The sequence below is a fragment of the Cetorhinus maximus genome, chromosome 13 (assembly GCF_964194155.1).
Source record: "Cetorhinus maximus chromosome 13, sCetMax3.hap1.1, whole genome shotgun sequence".
Classification (NCBI taxonomy): Eukaryota; Metazoa; Chordata; class Chondrichthyes; order Lamniformes; family Cetorhinidae; genus Cetorhinus; species Cetorhinus maximus.
This window is the reverse complement of record NC_135891.1, coordinates 77,948,419-77,968,936: the sequence shown is the minus strand read 5'-3', so window position 1 is coordinate 77,968,936 and position 20,518 is coordinate 77,948,419. Positions and strand designations below refer to the sequence as shown.

Below are 20,518 nucleotides of genomic sequence, written 5' to 3'. Positions count from 1 at the left end.
CATAGAACCATAGAAAAATTATGGGTCAGAAAGAGACCATTCAGCCCATTGTGTCTGCACCGGCATCCAGAACCATCTCTTTGAGTTCCATTGACACGTGATCTGACACCATTGATGATGTATATTAGCTATTAGCATAATGGCTATTAACCCTTTTATACTATGCAACCTGCTCAAATTTAACCAATTTCATCTTTGTTAAAGATTTTTGTAGTGAACTTGTGATTGAGGATCAAAGGGTGGGAGATAGAAGTAAACTTCATGCTGACTTCATCACAACTCCCATTACAATCACTTTAGTTCGCATTTAAAACAAAACACACTCAACTCCTTTTATCTGATCTCTGGTATGAATAATACAGCTCTAGAAGGGTATAAAAATAGCAAGAGCCAGGAAAAGCCCTCTGGTCCATCCCATACAATTATGGCACCTTTAATAAACATACTCTCCATCTCATCAAAAACCATGGAGAGTGAGAGAGGAGGACCCCAAGCCAGGCAGTCAGCTGCACCTAGAGGACAGTGCGAGAGCAGGACCCTGGGACAGACAGTCAGCAGCACCTACCACCTAACATCATAGGAGGAACATAAGTTCATTGGTTGGTGAGAAACTGCTGTTAGGGAGTGTCATCAAGTAGTTGAGAATTAGAAAAGCACGTTCTTTTTAAAAGAAGGGGCTACTTACATTTAAGTAAGAAACACAGTCAATAGGGAAATCAAGTTAAGTTGAGGCCAGGTAAAACAATGTTGATAACTAAACCAAAGTAAAATAAAGTTAATGCAAGGGAAGTAAATTAAAGTCATGGCAGGACAGCTTGATCGAGTAGATTATGTGTCTTTATAAAATGGGGGAAGTCATGGATGCTACAGGTGTCCTAGACGACCACATGTTAAGGAAATGTCACCAGCTACAGAACCTTGAGTTCTGGGTTTCAGAGCTCGAGCAGCAGCTGGAGTCAGTGGTGCATCCACAAGGCTGAGAGCTACATGGATAACAGATTCAGCGAGGTGGTCACACCGCAGCTTAGGAGCCTGAGCCAGAAAGGAAATGGGTGACCACCAAGCAGTCCAAGAGAACTAGGCAGGAAGTGCAGGAGCCCGTTGGGGTCCCGGTCACCAATCGGTTTTCCGTCTTGGATACTCATGAGGGCATTGGTTCCCCAGAGGAGTGCAGTCAGAGCCAAGTTAAAGACAATTTGTTCAATAAACAGTTATTTACTTATTAAGTTTACAAACCTGATGCTCGTATTCTGTTAACCTAAATTAAACAATTAGATGGCTTGATCAAATTTCACAATTGTCGTGGCTCGGGGAGCAGTGGGGCTTGATGTGGCCCAGTTAATCGTGGACAATTGGGATGCGAACAGTGTGAAGGGCACAGAGGGCACAAAATTCTTGAATTGCATTCAGGAGAACTTTTTTAACCAGCATGTAACAAGCCCAACGTGAGGGGTGCAGTTCTATATTTAGCCATAGGAAATGAAGCTGGGCAAGTGGATGAAGTAGCAGTGGGGGACCATTCTGGAGATAGTGACCATGATAAAGTTAGATTTAGCATCATTTTGGAAAAGGACAAAGGTAGAACAGGAGCAAAAGTTCTAAATTGAGGGAAGACAAATTTTACAAAGCTGGGAGGTGAGCTGGCGAGAGTGGACTGGACACAGCAATGATGAGGAAAAACTGTCAAATCAGTGGGAGACATTCAAAGGCAAGATTCTACGGGCACAGTGTAGGCATGTCCCCACAAAGTAAAAAGGTGGTACTGCCAAATCTAGAGCCCGCTGGTTATCCAGATGCATACTGGCCAAGATAAAGCAGAAAAACAAAGCTTATGATAGTCACAAAATACTTCATACTGTAGAAAGCTGAGAGGAGTGTAGAAAGTACAGGGGTGAAGTGAAAATGGAAATTAGGGAAGCAAAGAGAGGATACAAAAAATATTGGCAGGTAAAATCAAAGAAAATCCTAATATGTTTTACCAGTACATTAAGAGCAAGAGAATAACTAAGGAAAAGGTAGGGCCTGTCAGAGATGTACTTGTGGGTTGATGCAGAAGATGTGGGCAGGGCTCTCGATAAGTACTTTGTCTCTGTCTTCACTAGGAGGGGGGATGATGCAGACCTTCTAGTTAGAGAGGAGGGGTGTGAAATATTAGATACAATAAGCATAGTGAGAGAGGAAGTACTGGAGGGACTGGCATCCTTGAAGGTGGATGAATCACAGGGCCAGATGGATTGTATCCCAGGCTGTTGAAGAAAGCTAGGGAGGAAATAATGGATGCCCTGGGGATCATTTTCCAATCCTCACTAGATACAGACGAGGTCCCAGACGATTGGAGGTCTGCGAACATTGTACCATTATTTAAAAAGGGTGCAAGGGATAGGCCAGAAAACTATAGGCTGGTCAGTCCGACTTTGGTAGTGGGCAAATTATTATAAACAATTGAGACACAAGATAAACTGTCACTTAGAAAGACACTGATTCATCAGGGATGGTCAGCATGGTTGTGTTAGGGGAAGATCATATCTTACTAGCTGGAATTCTTTGAGGAAGTAACAAGGAGGATTGATGAGGGTAGTGCAGTGGATGTGGTCTACGTGGATTTCAGTAGGCATTTGACAACGTCCCACATGGCAGGCTGGTCAGGAAAGTGAGATCTCATGGGATACAGGGGAAGGTGGCAGGTTAGATCCAAAATTGGTTCAGTGACAGGAAACAAAGCGCAATGGTCGATGGATGTTTTTACAAATGGAAAACGGTTTTCAGTGGTGTTCCACAGGGCTCACTGTTGGGACTCTTGCTGTTTGTTGTATATATTGATGATTTAGACTTAAATGTGGGAGGCCTGATTGGGAAATTTGCAGATGACACAAAAATTGGCTGTGTAGTTGATCATGAAGAGGATAGCTGTGGACGCCAGAATGATATCAATAGTTTGGTTGAGTGGGTGGAGAAGTGGCAAATGGAATTCAGTGCGGAAAAATGAGAGAGAATGCATTTGGGAAAAGCAAACAAAGCAAGGGAATATTCAATAAACAGGAAATTATTGAGAGGGCTTGAGGAAGTGAGTGACCTTGGAATGAGTCTGGGAAGGGTGTCCTGCAGTCAGCATCGCGGTGAAACAGTCTGGGAAGAGTGTCCTGCAGCCAGTTCTTGAAAATAACAGGAGTGGACATCACAAGAGAGAGCGGCGGAGAGATCAGAACCAGTGCAAGTATGGGGAAGCTTCAAAAAGTTACATCAGCACAAAGGTGAGAGCTGATTGGTGAGTAGTGGGTTATTTTTTTTTCTCCAGTTTAAAATAGATTAAGCCAAGGAAAGGTAAGAGTTCTAGTTTTTATTTAAAGTACAGAAATAATTTAACATTATTTTACTGTATTTAACTTAAAATAAGGGATTTTTTCAACTAGAGACATGGCAGGGCAGCTCATTCCCGTGTTATGTACCGCCTGCAACATGTGGGAAGTCCTAGACACTCCTTGAGCTCTGACCAACCACGTGTGCAGGAAGTGCCACTGGCTGCAGCTTCTTGAGCTCCGTGTTTCGGAGTTTGAGTGGCAGCTGGAGGCACTGAGGTGCATCCGCGAGGCTGAGAGTTTCGTGGATAGCACGTTTTTAGACGTGACCCTACAGCTTACAGAAGTGCAGACAGAGAGGGAATTGGTGACCATCGGTCAGAAGAAAGGTGGCAGACAGGTAGTCAGGAAATCCCTAGGGTGCATCTCACTCGAGAATTGTTTTTCTGTGTTGGAAAACCGTGAGAGTGACGGTTCCTCTGGGGAGTGCAGCCATGCTCATGGCACTGAGTGGCTCAGCTGCACAGGGTGGGGGGGGAGGAAAAAGAGGGGAAGAGCAATAGTGGTAGGAGATGCAACAGAAAGGGGAACAGACAGGTGTTTCTATGGCCAAAGACATGACTCCAGGATGGTGTGTTGCCTCCCTGGTGCCAGGGCCAAGGATGTCACTTAACAGCTGCAGGGCATTCTAAAGGGGGAAGGCAAACAGACAGAAATTGTGGTACATTTTGGTACCAACGACATAGGTAGAAAGAGGGATGAGATCCTGCAAGTGGAATTTAGGGAGCTAGGAAGCAGATTAAAAAACAGGACCTCAAAGGTAGTAATCTCTGGATTACTTCCGGTGCCACACGCTAGTGAGTATAGAAATAGGAGGTTAGTCTAGATGAATGCGTGGCTGGAGAGATGGTGCAGGAGGGAGGGCTTTAGATTTCTGGGACATTGGGACCATTTCTGGGGGCGATGGGACCTGTACAAGGCAGACGGATTGCACCTGAAGCGGAATGGGACCAACATTCTTGCGGTGAGGTTTGATAGTGCTGTTGGGGAAGTTTAAACTAACTTAGCAGGGGGATGGGATCCTGAGAGGAGGTTCAGCAGGGGGAGATGCATAGCCAAAATTAGAAGAGAGAGCAAGTGTGTCTGGAAGGCATAGAAATTATAGGCCAGTTAAGACACAAGGGAATTTGGCAAGGTTGGTATTTATTTTAATGCAAGGAGTCTGACGAATAAGGCAGATGATTTGAGGGCACAAATTAACACATGGAAGTATGATGTCATTACTGTCACAGAGACATGGTTGAGAGAGGGGCAGGATTGGCAGCTCAATATCCCAGGATATAGGGCCTTCAGGCGAGACAGGAAAGGAGGTAAAAGAGATGGGGATATCGCAATATTGATGAAGGAATCAATTACAGCAGTAAGGAGGGGTGACATCTTAAAGGCTGCTCAAGTGAAGCCATATGGGTAGAACTGAAAAACAAAAAAGGAGCAATCACATTGCTGGGAGTGTACTATAGTTCTCCAGACAGTCAGAGAGAAATAGGAGAGCAGATATGTAGGCAAATTTCAGAGAAGTGTAAAAATAATAGGGTAGTAATAGTGGTAGATTTCAACTTCCCCAACATTAACTGGATTAGTCATAGTGTGATAGGTTTAGAGGGAGCGGAATTCTTAAAATGCATCCAGAACAAGAAAGAACAAAGAAAAGTACAGCACAGGAACAGGCCCTTCTGCCCTCCAAGCCTACACCGATCATATTGCCCGTCAACTAAAACATTTTGCACTTCCGGGGTCCATATCACTCTATTCCCATCCTATTCATGTATTTGTCAAGCTGCCTCTCAAACACCGCTATCGTACCTGCTTCCACCACCACCTCTGGCAGCGAATTGCAGACATTCTCTACCCTCTGCGTAAAAAAACTTGCCCCGCACATCTCCTCTATAGTTTTCTCCTCTCACCTTAAATCTATGTCCCCTAGTAATTGACTCTTCCACCCTGGGAAAAAGCTTCTGACTATCTACTCTGTCCATGCCACTCATAATTTTGTAAACTTCTATCAAGTCGCCCCTCAATCTCCATCGCTCTAGTGAGAACAATCCGAGTTTCTCCAACCTCTCCTCATAGCTAATAACCTGCAGACCAGGCAGCATCTGGTAATCCAGGAGAGTTTTTTAAGCCAGTACGTAAAATGCCCGACAAGAGAGGGGCCAGTCCTGGACTTAATTTTGGGGAATGAAGCCAGGCAAGTGGTAGAGGTATCAGATAGTGATCACAACTCCGTTACATTCAAGGTTGTTATGGAAATGGACAAGGATGGGCCAGAAATCAAAGTTCTAAATTGGAGGAAGGCCGATTTTAATAATATGATGATAAATATGATTTGGCCAGAGTGGACTGGGAGCAGCTACTTTTAGGTAAATCTGTGTCAGAGCAGTGGCACTCATTCAAGAAGGAAATAGGGAGAGTACAGTGCCAACATATTCCAGTAAAGATAAAGGGTGGGACCAACAAATCCAGGGAACCCTGGATGTCGCGGGATATACAGGATTGGACACAGAGAAAAAAGGAGGCTTATGGCAGATACCGAGGGCTCAAAACAGCGGAAGACCTTGAGGAGCATAGAATGTGTAGGGTGGAACTTAAAAAAGGAAATTAAGAGAGTAAAAAGGGGGGCATGAAAATACCTTGGCAGGTAAAATAAAGGAAAATCCAAAGTTAATTTACAAGCATATTAAGAGTAAGAGGATAACTAGGGAAAGAGTAGGACCCATTAAGGACCATAGTGGTAATTTGTGTTTGGAGCTGGAAGACATAGGTAGGGTTCTAAATGAATACTTTGTATCGGTGTTCACAAGTGAGAGGGACGACGTGGGTATGGAAATCAGGCAGGAGGAATGTGATATAATTAAAGAAATTAACATAGAAAGGGAGGAGGTTCCAAGTGGTCTGACAAGCTTAAAAGTAGATAAATCTCCAGGCCCAGATGAAATGTATCCCAGGCTGTTGAGTGAGGCAAGGGAGGGGATAGCAGGGGTGCTGGCAATAATTTTCGGTGTTGACTCGATGGGCCGAAGGGCCTTTTTCTGTGCTGTAGACCTCTATGACTCTAAGTCCACAGGTCCTTGAAGGTGGCAGGACAGGTGGACACGGTGATCAGGAAAGCAAATGGAATACTTTCCTTTATTGAGCGAGGTATTGAATACGAAATCACGGATGTAATGCTGGAACTGTATAAAACACTGGTTAGGCCACAGCTGGAATTTTACGTATAGTTCTGGTCATCGCATTACAGGAAGGACATAATTGCTGTGGAGAGAGTGCAGAAGAGATTTTCAAGCATGTTACCAGGGCTTGAAAATTGCAGCTATGAGGAGAGATTGCATAAGCTAGCCAACAAAAACAGAAAACGCTGGAAAAACTCAGCAGGCCTAACAGCATCTCTGAAGAAGAGTCATATGGACCCGAAATGTTAACTCTGTTTTTCTCTCCACGGCTGCTGTTAGACCTGCGTTTTTCAAGCATTTTCTGTTTTTGTTTCAGAATTCCAGCATCTGCAGTACTTTGCTTTTATCTTGGATAGGCTAGGGTTATTTTCCTTCGAACAGAGGAAGCTAAGGGGTTACCTAATTGAGGTGTACAAACTTGAGGGGCCTAGATAGGCTAGACAGGAAAGACTTGTTCCCCTAGCTGAGGGGGCAATTACCAGGGAGCATAGATTTAAGGTGATTGGTAGAAGGGTTATAGGGGACATGAGGAAAAACTTTTTCGCCCAGAGGGTGGTGGACGCCTGGAATTGACTGCCTAAGTTGTTGTTTGAAGCTGAAACTCTCAACTCATTTAAAAGGTACCTGGATCTGCATCTGAAGTGCTATAAACTGTAAGGCTATGGGCCAGGTACTGGAAAGTGTGATTAATATGAGCAGCTAGTTTCTTTTTTCTCTTTTTGGCCAGTGCTGGCACGATGGGCTGAATGGCCTCTTTCTGCACCGTAACTTTTCTGTGGTTCTATCTGTATCCCATTTATGACAGTGACTTAACTCACTGACACTGAACAAGACAGCCACTTGTGTTGGGTGTAAAACTATTTCTTGTCATCTCATGTGACTGCCTGAAGCTGATGTGCAGCTTTAAACCGGAATTTGGTGTAAATTCCACTGGTGATTGTACGTTTCTGGTGTCAGTAATATACATAAAGGATTATACCTCCGATTAAGTGCAGCACTGAATGTGTAGGCTTTATTGAACATGTTGCATCCTGAGTTTTCTCATTTCTGACTAAAAAAACATCAAAGTTCAGAAAGTGTGCGGTTCTCAAAACTAAAGACTGCTTGCAAACCTTGCGTGCATGTTACCATTGCTTATTCTGCTGGTTAAACCAACTGTTGGACTGTCTCTAACAGCAAACGGACTTTGTCTCCCCTTTCTCCAGGCAAAAAGTCAGTTCAAACGTAGATCGACAGCCAACAATGTTGAGATTCACATTCCAGTCCCAAACGATGCAGATTCACCCAAGTTTAAGACCACAGTGGGTAACGTGAAGTGGGTCCCAGAAAGCAGTGAAATAGTGTGGTCAATCAAGTCATTTCCGGTAAGGATCCTTTTGAGTGAGTTCTCCAATTTGTGATAGTTCAAAAATCTAAAACCGATTGATCAGATTTTTGTTAAGCGAGGGTATTATGTGCTTTGGAACCAAGGTGGGGAGTGTATTTGCTGTGTGTATTTGAGATTATGTTAAAAAGTAAAGCTGTGAAATAAGTAGGCAGAACATCTACTGCAGTGGCTACACAAGTGATATCTTTCATTAACGTGATGCTGCAGTCAGTACAAAAAGATGTCCTGCCTCCTATACAATTGGGCAACGTTGTGTATGAATTTCAATGCTGATGCAATGCCAGGTGCGTAGGCTGTAAGTTCCAACAGTTGAGTGATCAAATCAAACAGCATGTTCCTTCAGCTCAGGTCTGACAGCATCTGTGGAGAGAGAAATAGAATTAACGTTCGAGTCCATATGATTCTTCAGAGCTCTGAAGAAGAGTCATATGGACTCAACGTTAACTCTGTTTCTCTCTCCATGGATGCTGTCAGACCTGGTGAGTTTTTCCAGCATTTTCTGTTTTTATTTGATTTCCAGCATCCGCAGTATTTTGCTTGTATGTTCCTTCAGTTGGGTACAGATCACAATCAACCAACCCACACTTGCAAAGCCCAAAACAAAACGTCTAATGTTAGACATGATTCTCTGATTGGGCAGCACATGATGAACAATCCTGAGTGTGCTAATAACTACACTAACAACCAATTTAAGATAACCAGTTGAGCTCATAACATGGCTTCATTTAGACTTGTTAGAAGCAACATACATTCATATGCAGGGATCTGTTTCCTGCAAGCAAAAGGGGTACGTTCAAGCCCTGTGCCTTTTTTGAATTACCCGGGAGCTAGGGGAGCCTATAGTCCCCCGTTGCTTTTTCCATGGCAATGCCTTGGTCAATGGGAGTCGAGTTGCCAACCAATTTTCTCCTGTTGCATAAATTGTTGATTTTTTTTTAAAACTTGGTATTCTTGTATTTGTCCTGATGAGTGCAAGATGAAAAGCTTCAACAACGTGTCTCTTTTTTCAGCAAACTTTAAGTTCTGTACTACCAAGCAAAAAGTGATGTAGAGGCACAGAGGAAGATGCAAAGAAAATCAAGATTGATACTATAAATTTGGGGTTATACCTATCAGGAGAGGATGAACAGAATTGAGCCTCTTCTCTTGAAAAGACAAGTCTGAGGGGTGACCTAACAGAGGTCTTTAAAATTATGGAAGGTTCTGAGTAGACAGAGTGTTTCTATTTGTGAGAGAGTGCAAAGCTAGTGGCCAACAATATAAAATATTCAAGTATTCAAAGAAATTCAGAGTAAGGTGAAAATATGGAATTAGCTATCACGGAGTGGTTGAGGCAAATAGCAATGATGTATTTCAGGGGAAACTACATAAGTATACAAGGGAGAAGGATAATAGAGAGTCATGCTGGTATCGTTGAATGAGGAAGGATGCAAAGATGATCGAGTGGAGGATAAACGCTAGCATGGACTGGTTGGGTCAAATGGCCTGTACCTGCGCTGTGTATTCTATTTAATTCTGTCTTTGGTCCACGCTTGAACCCACAGCCCTGAACTAAATGACAAGATGGATAAGCCATACTTAGCATGTAGGGTATGTCAATCCTGCAGAATTACTTGGAAACGGACTGTTTAGCCTACCAGATTTATCAGTAAGTCATAGTGCAAAGAGCTGTTCCTCCCTTGTTCTGGAATTGAGCTTCAACTTCATTGGTGTTTATTCTCTGAGAGCAGTAATCCTTATCCCATATCCCAGTGCCTGCCCTGTTCCCATATCCCTTTATTCCCTTTTCCTTCGACCACCTGTCTAACATATTCTTCAGTGTTGACATGGTCTCTGGTTTCGTTCTTCGTAATTGTATTTCTTCGGCACTCAATTATTTATTTTGCCTCCTCTTACAGTATCTGCAAATATGGCCATCACTTCCTTGAGCTCCATATGCATTGCTGTACACATTGAGCAGAACAGTCCCTAAACAAGCTCAATGGAACACTGCTACCCACATCGAACCACTGAGAAACCCCCCTGATCTCCTATACTACATTTACCCACTATTAACCAGTTTTTAATCTAATTTGTCACTCCCTTAACCCCATGTCCTTTAATTTTTTTCAGTAGTCTCCAGTGTTGTACCTTGCCAAAGGCTTTCTGAAAGTGCATACAAGTGTCCTGTTGTTCAGTGTGATTCTGAAGATTAGATTCATCTTAATTCCCCCATCTAGAAAGACCCTACAGTCTCTATGATTAATAGCATCCATTTGTTTCTTAAATGAGTCCCAGCTTTTTGGCTGCACTGCTGTCTGGGAGTCAATTCCATGCGTTGATCATTCTTTATGAAGAATGCCCCCTTTACTCGTTTTAACTGGTGTTCTCTTGTCCTATTCTCACTGCTTAGTTTGGAGTAATTTTCCATTTTACCTGCTATCGTGTATCCCTTTCGAAGATCACCTTCCAGATACTCCTTTCTAGGCTGAAAGACCCCAAATTTCTTCACTTCTTTCCACACAACTCAAACCTTGACACTGGCACTCAGACGTCCTGTGGCTCTTCTCTACACTGCTTCTAGCACTTGTGTCTCAGTAACGTGAACTGGGCACTGTACTCAAGATGCGGACTGACAGTGCCCAATACATTGAAAACTCATTCCCTGATTTGGATCTACTGTTATCTGTGCAGCTCAGTATTTGATAAAAACTAAATATTAATAATAAGTAACAAGTGAGTTGTTGGCGAGTCGTCTTATTTTTAAGCAAGGTTTATTACTACTGGTAAAGTGTTAAATACTAATAGGAATTAGCAGTATTATTAAGACTTATTAATAGCGCTAGGGTTTATTTATAGCAGAAAGGCTTAATAGTATTGCTAAGGCTTATTAGCAGTCACAAGGTTAACTAATAAATAAAGAAGTGGGAGGGCTGCTCCAACCCCTAGAATGCACATGCTATGTGGGAACTACAGGATGTTTCCCATGCCCTGGATAACCATTTGTGCAGGGAGTGCCGTCAGTTGCAACAGCTTGAGTTCCTGACTTTGGAATTGAGCCGGCATCGCTATGGTGCATCTGTGAGGTTGAGCTTCCTGGAAAGCACCTTTATAGATGTGGTCACTTTGCAGTTTAAGAGTTTGCAGGATAAGAGGGAATGGGTGACCACCAGGCAGTCAAAAAGGAACAGGCGGGTAGAGCAGGAGTCCCCTGAGTGTACTCCACTCAGTTCTGAATACTGATGAGAGTAGTTCATCTCAGGAGTACAGCCAGAGCCAAGTCCATGACACCATGGGTTTTTCCAGCCAAGAAAAGAGTATCTGGAAGGTGATAATCTAGAGGGATACAAGATAGCAGGTAAACATGGAAAATTACTCCAAACTAAGTAATGAGAATAGGACAAGGGGACACTAGTTTTAACTAGTAATTATGGGAGGGGGAGGAGTACAAGAGAGACTGGAAGAGCATTAGTGATAGGTGATTTGATAGTTAGAGGATTAGTTAGATCTTTCTGTGGCTGGAGATGTGAATCCAGGATGGTGTGTTGCCTCCCTGGTGCCAGGGTCAAGGATATCACTAGCTGCAGAGTGCCCTGAAGAGGGAGGGTGAACAGCCAGCAGTCATGATCCACATTGGTATGAATGACATGGGCAGAAAGAGGGGTGTGGTCCTGCAGCCAGAATTTAGGGAGCTTGGTAAGAAACTAGCAAGCAGGACCTCAAAAGTAGTAATCACCAGATTACTCCCAGTACCAAGTGCAGATAAGTATAGAAATAGGAGGATATAGAGCAGATGAATATGTGGCTAGAAAGATGGCGCAGGAGGGAGAGCTTAAGATTCTTGGGACATTGGGACCGACTCTGGGGAAGATAGGACCTGTACAGGCCGGGTGGGTTGCACCTAAATAGAGCTGAGTTGGAGATCCTTGCGGGTTGTTTTGCTACTGCTATTGGAGAGGGTTTAAACTAACTTGGCAGGATTGAGAGAACCCAGGAGATAATATCAGAGAGGAATACCAGATTCAAAGAATATTGGGAGAGATAATAGCACTAGAATAAGGAATAGTAAGTTAATAGGTGGGGTGAGAGTAAGGGAGAAAGTAATTAAGTCGAAATCAGGGTTATTGTGCGTGTATGTGAATGCACGAAGTGTAGTAAATAAGATTGGTGAGCTACAGGCTCAGATTGACGTGTTGAAATATGACGTGGCAATAACAGAGACCTAGCTCAAAGAAGGGGAGGACTAGGTGTTAAATATTCCTGGATACAAGGTGTTCTGGAAAGATAGGAAAGCAAGAAAAGTAGGAAGGGTGGCAGCATTGATTAAGGAGAGCATTGCAGTGCTGGAGAAAGATGTCCTAGAGGGGTCACGGTTGGAATCTCTGGCTAGAGCTAAAGATCAAAAAAGCTGGCAATTACATTGCCTAGTGTAGCCGATGGGCCACCACCTAATGGGAAAGATGTAGGGGAACAAATTTGCAAGGAAATTGGAGGTGCAAAATAATAGGGTAGTTACAATGGGGGACTTTAATTATCTGACAATAGACTAGGATAATAGTAGTGTAAAGGGCTGTGAGGAGCAAGGGTTCCGAGAGTGTGCTCAGGAAAATTTTCTACAACAGTATGTATCCAGTTCAACAAAAAAAAGGCACTGCTAGACTTGATTCTTGGCAATGAGGTGGGGCAAGTGGATAAAGTGTTAATAGGAGAACATTTAGGGACAGTGAATATAAGGTTTAGGCTGTCTATGGAAAAGAACAAAGAACTATCCAGAATAAGAATAATTAACTGGGAAAAAGCCAATTTCAATAGGGGTAAGAATGGATCTGAGCTGAATAAATTGGAGTTGAAGGTTGACAGGAAAAATGGTAACTGATCAGTGGGCTCCTTCAAAGAAGAGTATATCGGGCACAGTCGAGGTATACTCCTTCAAAGGGGAAAGGTAGGGCAAACTAAGCCAAAGCTCCCTGGATAATAAAAGAGAGAGAAATTAAGATAAAGAGAAAAAGGGTACTTATAACAGATGTCAGGTAGAAAGTACAATTGAGAACCAGGTTGAATATAGAAGGCTCAGAGGGGAGGTGAAAAAAAACAAGTAATAGAATCAAAGAGGGATTATGAAAAGAGACTGGCAGCCAACATAAAAGGGAATCCCAAAGGCTTCTTTAGGCATCTAAATATTAAAATGTGATAAAAGGAGGGGAGAGGCCATTTAGGGGCCAAATTGTAGGTTTGTACATGGAGGTAGACGGCATTACACCTGTCGTCTTCCAGGAAGATGCTTCTACCGAGGCCATGGTGAAAGAGGAGTTAATTCAGACACTAGGGCTTAAAATTGATTGAGGTTTTGGATTGGATGTCTGTACTTAGAGTAGATAAGGCACCAGGATGGGATGAGATGCATCCAAGGATACTGAGGAATGAGAGTGTGGAAATTGCAGAGGCACTGGCCATAATTTTTCAGTCATCTCAGACTCTGGGATGGTGCCAGAGGACTGGGGAATTGCAGACGTTACACTCTTGTGCAAAAAAGGGTTTAAAGATAAGCCCAGCGACTAGAGGACAGTCAGTTTAACTTCAGTGGTGAGGAAACTTCTAGAAACAATAATTTGGAACAAAAGTCACATGGACAAATGTGGGTTAATTAAAGAAAACCCAGTGTGGATTTCTTAAGGGAAAATCGTGTTTAACTAACTTGTTTGAGTTTTTTGAAGAGGTTGAAGAGCGGGTTGATTTGGGTAATGCAGTTGATGGAGTATACATGGACTTCTAAAAGGTGTTTGATACAGTGCCACACAACAGAATTGTGAGCAAAGCTATAGCTCTCAGAATAAAAGGGACAGTAGCAACATGGATATGGAATTGGCTGAGTGACAGGAAACAGTAGTGGTTAATGGATGTTTTTCGGACTAGGAGGTCTGTGGTGGAGTTCCCCAGGGAGGGGCCTGTGTTAATACCTCAGCTATGCCCTCTTGCTTTTTCTGTGATATATGAATGACCTAGACCTTGGTGTACAGGGCACAATTTCAAAGTTTGTGGATGGTACGAAACATGGAAGCATTATGAATTGAGGAAGACAGTGTAAAACTTGAAAAGGGCATAGACATGTTAGTGAAATTGGCAGACAGGTGGCAGATGAAAAAAACAAAAATAAAAATACCTGGAAAAACTCAGCAGGTCTGGCAGCATCTGCGGAGAGGAACACAGTTAACGTTTCGAGTCCGTATGACTCTTCAATAGAGCAGTTCTGTTGTCCTGTTCTGTTGAAGAGTCATACGGACTCGAAACGTTAACTGTGTTCCTCTCCGCAGATGCTGCCAGACCTGCTGAGTTTTTCCAGGTATTTTTATTTTTGTTTTGGATTTCCAGCATCCGCAGTTTTTTTGCTTTTATCTAGGTGACAGATGAAGTTCAGTGCAGAAAATATGAGGTGATTCATCTTGGTAAGAAGAACATGGAGACACAAGATAAAATGAAGGGCACTATTCTAAAGGAGCAGAGGGACCTAGGTGTATATGTGCATAAGTCATTGAAGGTGGAAGGACAGGCTGAGAGGGTGGTTAATAAAGCTTAGTGTCCTGGACTTTATTAATAGGGGCATAGAGTAGAGTGCAAAAGCAAGGAGGATTATGTTGAACTTGAATGAGACACTAGTTTGGCCTCAGCTGCAGTATTGCATATAGTTCTGGGCACTGCAGTTAGGAAGGACACAGTGCAGAAAGGATTTACAAGAATGGTTCCAGGGCTAAGGAACTTCAGTTGTGAAGATAGATCGGAGAAGTTAAGATTGTTTTCCTTAGAGAAAAGAAGGTTGAGAGGAGGTCTCGTAGAGGGATTCAAAATCATGAGGGGCCTACACAAAGTAGATGGGACGAAACTGTTAGCTCTCGTGAAAGGATCAAGAATGAGAGGGCACAGTATGAAAGCAACATGAGGAAAATCTTTCTCAGGCAGAGTGGTTCCAGGTCTGGAATGCTTTGCCTGAGAATGTGGTGGAGGCAGGTTCAATCGAAGCATGCAAAAGGAAAATTAGACAGTTGGTAGAGTGTGCAGGGTATGGAGAGAAGGTGGGAGAATGGCACTAAGTGAATTGCTCATTCAGAAAGCTGGATGGTCTCCTGCACTGTAACATTTCCCTGCTCCTTTGTGATTCTATTCTCTTGGTTTTGTTTGCTGCTGTGCATTGGCTGTACATGTTGATGGTTGAGTCTGCTCACATCCCTAAGTCTCGTTCAACTTCATCCTTGGCTGTTTTATGACCACTCATTGCTCACTTTTCCTTCCTAGCGTTTTCTATATGTCTATTATACTTCATCTACTGCTGTTCTAGACTTAGATGTTTTGTCCAACTTATTTTTATAGTTTCTCAGCTACCTCTTGCAGTTCCACTGCCCCTCCTTGGTTGGCTTCGTCTATAAATTAGACCAGTTTGCATTGGATTTCCAATGAAAGCTTGGGTGCCTGAACTTTAGCAACGGTGGAGTTTGAAGTTTGGTGAAAGTGGGGAGGTAATAGAAACTGTGCTCATATGGGACAGTAGCTTGGAAGTGTACAGTAAATGTGATCGCTGTCTGTCTTTCACCCTGTCTGACATTTCTTCTCCGTGCCTGCAGGGTGGGAAGGAATATCTGATGAGAGCGCACTTTGGGCTCCCTAGTGTGGAAGCAGAAGACAAGGAGGGAAAGCCACCTATCAGCGTGAAGTTCGAAATTCCCTATTTTACCACATCAGGAATACAGGTAGGTGCATGGTACTTTTATGAACAGTAGATGGTGCTGTTGCCCTTTTTACCCAGAATATTGGAAACAGTTTGTAAAGAGGAACGATCTTTGGAGGGACATTGTAGGAACATTTTGTTTATGATTTCCATAATCCCAATTACATTGCTGCCTCTGATGTCCCTCCAAGCAGCTCTGGCTGTACTTCTGATTCACGCAGCAAGCGATTTGCTTAAGTTTTTTTTTCAGTTGTGTGATTGCTTTCCCAAGCCTCCACATCACCCACTGAAGCCACAACAGTTGTTAATAAGGAACTAAATGGTTCAACATTGAGGATCTTTCCTAGATAAATCCCTACTCTGTCCTCTAATCATGCACCAGCGGGTGCGGTTTGACATTGGAGGATAATAAAGTTGGCTTAAAGCTCCACCGACAGCTGTTTGGAGCAAGCCCAGAATTTGATCCCAGCATGTGACAACTGTGATTACCCCAAGGTGGATATGTAGCAGCCATGGCTTTTCACACTGTTGGATGGAAAAGATACTTGCTGCCTGAATACGCAACTATTACTCTGAGACTGCCTGCAGCAGGAGGGATACCATTCAGCTGTGTGAGTTTATTGTACCATTCAATTAGTCTGTACCCACCTTCATCCCATCTACCTCATTACCCAGCAATGATCTACCAACCTCAGGTTTGAAAACTTCAATTGACACTCAGCCTCATCAGCTTTTTGGAAGAGACTAGTCTAGATTTCCGCTACCCAGTCCTGTCAGCTGTGGCTCAGTTGGTAGCACTCTCACTTCTGAATCGTAAGGTTCCGGGTTCAAGTCCCACTCCAGGGCGTGAGCACAAAAAACAACCTGACGTCCCTATGTAGCACTGAGGGGATGCTGCACTGTTGATGAGACATTTAACCAGTGCTCCATCTGCCTGCTTGGGTGGATTTAACAGATCCCATGGCACTATTTCAAAGAAGAGCGGGGGAGTTCTCCCTGGTGTCCTGGACAATATTTATCCTTCAATCAACATCACAAAATGAGATGACCTGGTCATTTTGATATTGCTCTTTGTGGGAGTTTGCTGAGCACACAGTGGCTGTCGTGTTTCCTACATTACAACAGTGGCTAGCTACACTTCAAGTGGATGTAAAGCACTTTGAGACATCTGGCAGCTGTGAAAAGCACGCTATATAAATGCAAATCTTTGTTCAGAAGTGTTTGCAGAAACAACCAGATTGCTTTAATTCCATGTAACCTTCTGAACAAAGAAGAAAATGAACACCAATTCCATAGTGATTGTCGCTTGTCCATACTAGTAAAGGCTGTTCACTTCAGACCAATTGACTAGGTCTCTTGCTGCACGTTAATCTTCCGCTATGAAGATGTGTTAGCCATTTGGTCTTGTTGGTGATGGTACCGCTCACTGCTCTTGTATTAACTAATGAGAATTATTATTACCTTTTGTTCTTCCACAATACTTGCTGTAAATTCAGTTGGCAGTCAGTACGCAGACATCCCAAGGGAATCTGTACAAAAATGTGAGAACTGTTAGAAATTTTGGGTTTGCCTGAGATATTCCCTTGGGTTCAGTTGCGCCAGTTGTTCTTGTGCGTGGTCCTCACATAAGTTCAGGACTGTGCCCTTATTGCCCATTAGTGTAACTTGGGCAGTTAGAATGATCTGAGTAGGTATTGTGCCTTTAGTATGTGCCCTCCCCAGCAGACTGATAACACAAGTCCAGGCCCATATTGATAAGCCACTTGATTTGACAAACAGCAAGTGAAAATATAGACTTACAGAATCAAATCTTGCCTTTCTCCAAACATGTTTAAGAAAACTATAATTAAAAAATATGTCACTCTACCCCTATTAGCAGACTGCTGTAGCTTTTTCTGATCAGTCTTGATCGCTGAATTTGCCCAGGTCGTTCTAGACTTAGTGGCTGTCTGTTAAACAGGAAAGTCTGTTCACCTCTCGACTCCCTTATCAGATTATGCACCAAACTGACATACATACATACTCCTCTTGATTCTCCCCTTGGTTACTGAGCAGGAAATTAACAGCTGACCTGTGACCCCCCCCTCCCTGCTGGGGATTGGCATTGGGCTATCCTGGCTACTGCCCAGCTCTCTCTTCACCCCTCCTCCCGCCATGTAAGAGCAGGTAAATGTATCTCCGTCCATATTAACAAGTAATATTATCAAGATCCAATCCCCACACCCTGTCCCCAGTCTTCGCCTTCTACCTCCATGGTCAACTTCTCCAGTCCTGACCCAATCTCCCACTCACGAGGCAGGGCGTATGCTCCTTGCTTTCAACCCTTTCAAAAAAAATTAACCATCCTCTGCAGCCCAGTCTCGTCATCGGCATTCACGCACCATTCTAGATGGGCTAATAATCTGTGCATAGAGACACTTGTGGTATATGGAGTACGCATCATTTGTGATGGTGAGTCCAGGTATTTTTGTTTTTGCTAAAATATAAACCTGTTCTTAACTGCAAGGCCCAATGATATTCAATGGTGTAGGCTGTGTCTGAATTACCTAGAGACGCTGCAGCTGAATCCCACCCCTTAACTGGGATAAACATGAGCGTCTTAGTACTCAGCCTCCTGTAACCTGGTATAATGCTCTGTTTAATCCTTGCAACCCTGACCTGGATAAATCTTGTGTTGACCTGTCGATCTCCTCTTGCATCCTGCCTAGTGTCTTTTATTGAGTGAATTGTATTCAAATGAGAAGTGAGCAGGTTAGAGACATGCAGGTGGTTCTGACATTGCTGCTGTTGGCCAGTAGGTGGTAATGTCTACGCACACTGTATGCCTGACCTCCCTGTTACCATCTAACAGACTTCATGTTCAGGATATAAATGGCCAGTGGGATCGACAGCCACAACTTGCATTACATGGCGCCTTTAACAAAGATAAAACATCCCCTAACCCATGGCTCTTCACGGACAAAATTAGACAGTAATAAAGCCTGGCCAGAGAAGGAGCTATTAGTGTTAGGGTGGTGGCCAAAAGCATGATCAGAGGTTGATTTTAAGAAGGGGGCTTAAAGAAGGAGAGATAAATAGAGGAATTTCCACAGCAGTACAAGACACAACTTGCGCACTGCGCAGTTGGAAGATTCTGGCACAGGAAAGTTGGGCCCAATGATCTTGTGTGGTGTATTATTCTATGATCGAACGACTTTGTCCTAGTTAGTTATATCCTCCAATTTCACACAGTGTAAATTGTGAGGATATAACTAACCTCTGACAAAGAACATGAGAGATGTAGTCTTTGCTCTTTGTCGTTTACTCTTCTCTGTCTTGGAGACCATGCAGACTTTCCTCGGAATGGGATTCAAATCTGTCAAGTGTTCTGTTCAAACAGTTCTTGTATATTTTTTAAAAATGTCTTGGCACAGAATCTTTGGCATGATAGTGAAATCAAACATGTAGGTGATACAGGAATCAGGGTAAGAGCTGTGTATAATGTACAGCATGTGAATGAGAGAAGGCTGAATTTTTATTCGGGGAAATTTTGGTTTGAAATGGTAAAGCTTACCCTCATTTCCATTGATATTTGAATTTTAGCCTTTGGTGGAAAAGGAACAAAGATGACGGTGATTTTTGTTTTGGGTGGCAGGGTGCTCCCTCACAGCATTGGCTCCAAGACAGATGTTAACCTTCCCCTTTGAGCCAACTGGTTTCATTACCCATGGTGATGCAAGCAAGGATAACTCAAAGAAAGATGTTACTATGGTGACACAATATACACAATGCCTCTTGAAAAATAGGAACTGTATATGATTAGCACCACAGATGCTGGGAGTAATGCTTCAACTGCTAAGTAGTCCCTTTGGGCGTTAAACTACACATAAGTTAGTTAAGGCCAAGTGGTCAAGTTTTACCTTATTGCTTTGCAGAATGCAGAGAAACTTTTGATGCAGTGAGGATTCCAATGCCAGTGGGTTTTGAATGCATTGCATTGAAGAGGTGTCATCAGGATGTCCTGAATGTGGATCATATCCAACTGTGACTGATGTGATGGGAAATGCTGTACTGATGAGGGTTACTTACCGAAATGCAGCATTTTTTTTCCTATTTATTCGTTTTAGTTAAAGAAAAATAAACAAAGTGGGTCTTTTTTAAAAAAAAAGAGACATGCTGTTAAAGCTTTTCAGCTTGTACTCATCAGGACAGATGCAAGAATGCTGAATTTCAGAGGGAGCAACAATTTATACTGCATGGGAAAAGGGTACTGATTGGTTGGCAAGTGGATGCTAATTGATCAAGGGGTTGCCATGGAGAATGTACTAGGGAACTATTGTCACTCATGCTTTTATTAATTAAAAGGTGCAATTCTTGGATGTGTTCCTTTCGCTTGCAAAGAACCAGCCCCTGTGAATGAATATACATTACTTCTAGTGAGCGTAAGTGAGCCATGTTGCAAGCACGGCTGATAACCTTTAGAATTGTTGTTAGTGTAATTCTTAGCACACTCTGGATTGCTTAGCAAGTGTTGTCCAATCACAGAATCACATCTAACGTTAGACGTTATGTTCTGAGTTATGCAAGCACGAGCTGGTTGAGTACGGTCAGTACTCTGCCTATTACTAGCAGCTGAAGGGATATGCTGTTTGATATGATCCACCAGTCATTGGGACTTGCAGCCTGCATACCTGCCATCACTCCAGCTCTGCAATTAACATACCATGTTACTTACTTGTTTGGTAGGCAGAATGTCTTTTCAGGTCCTGATAACTGCTTACCTTTGGCATAATTGTGTCCATATCCACAATCAGATCAGCCATGATCTTATCGAATGCTGGAGTAGGCTCATAGGAACATGGGAAATAGGAGCAGGCGTAGGCCATTTGGCCCCTTGAGTTTGCTCTGCCCTTCAATTAGATAATGAAAT

General features: G+C 43.0%; 1 protein-coding gene across 1 annotated transcript in view; it reads left to right on the top strand.

Moving 5' to 3' along the window:
- Nucleotides 1-20,518, top strand: part of LOC144688730 (AP-1 complex subunit mu-1) — a 117,452-nt gene that overhangs the window by 42,565 nt on the left and 54,369 nt on the right. Inside the window, exons 9-10 of the mRNA XM_078555625.1 lie at nucleotides 7,732-7,890; nucleotides 15,506-15,631. Of these exons, the coding sequence (XP_078411751.1) occupies nucleotides 7,732-7,890; nucleotides 15,506-15,631 (285 nt within the window). The remainder of the gene's footprint in view (nucleotides 1-7,731; nucleotides 7,891-15,505; nucleotides 15,632-20,518) is intronic.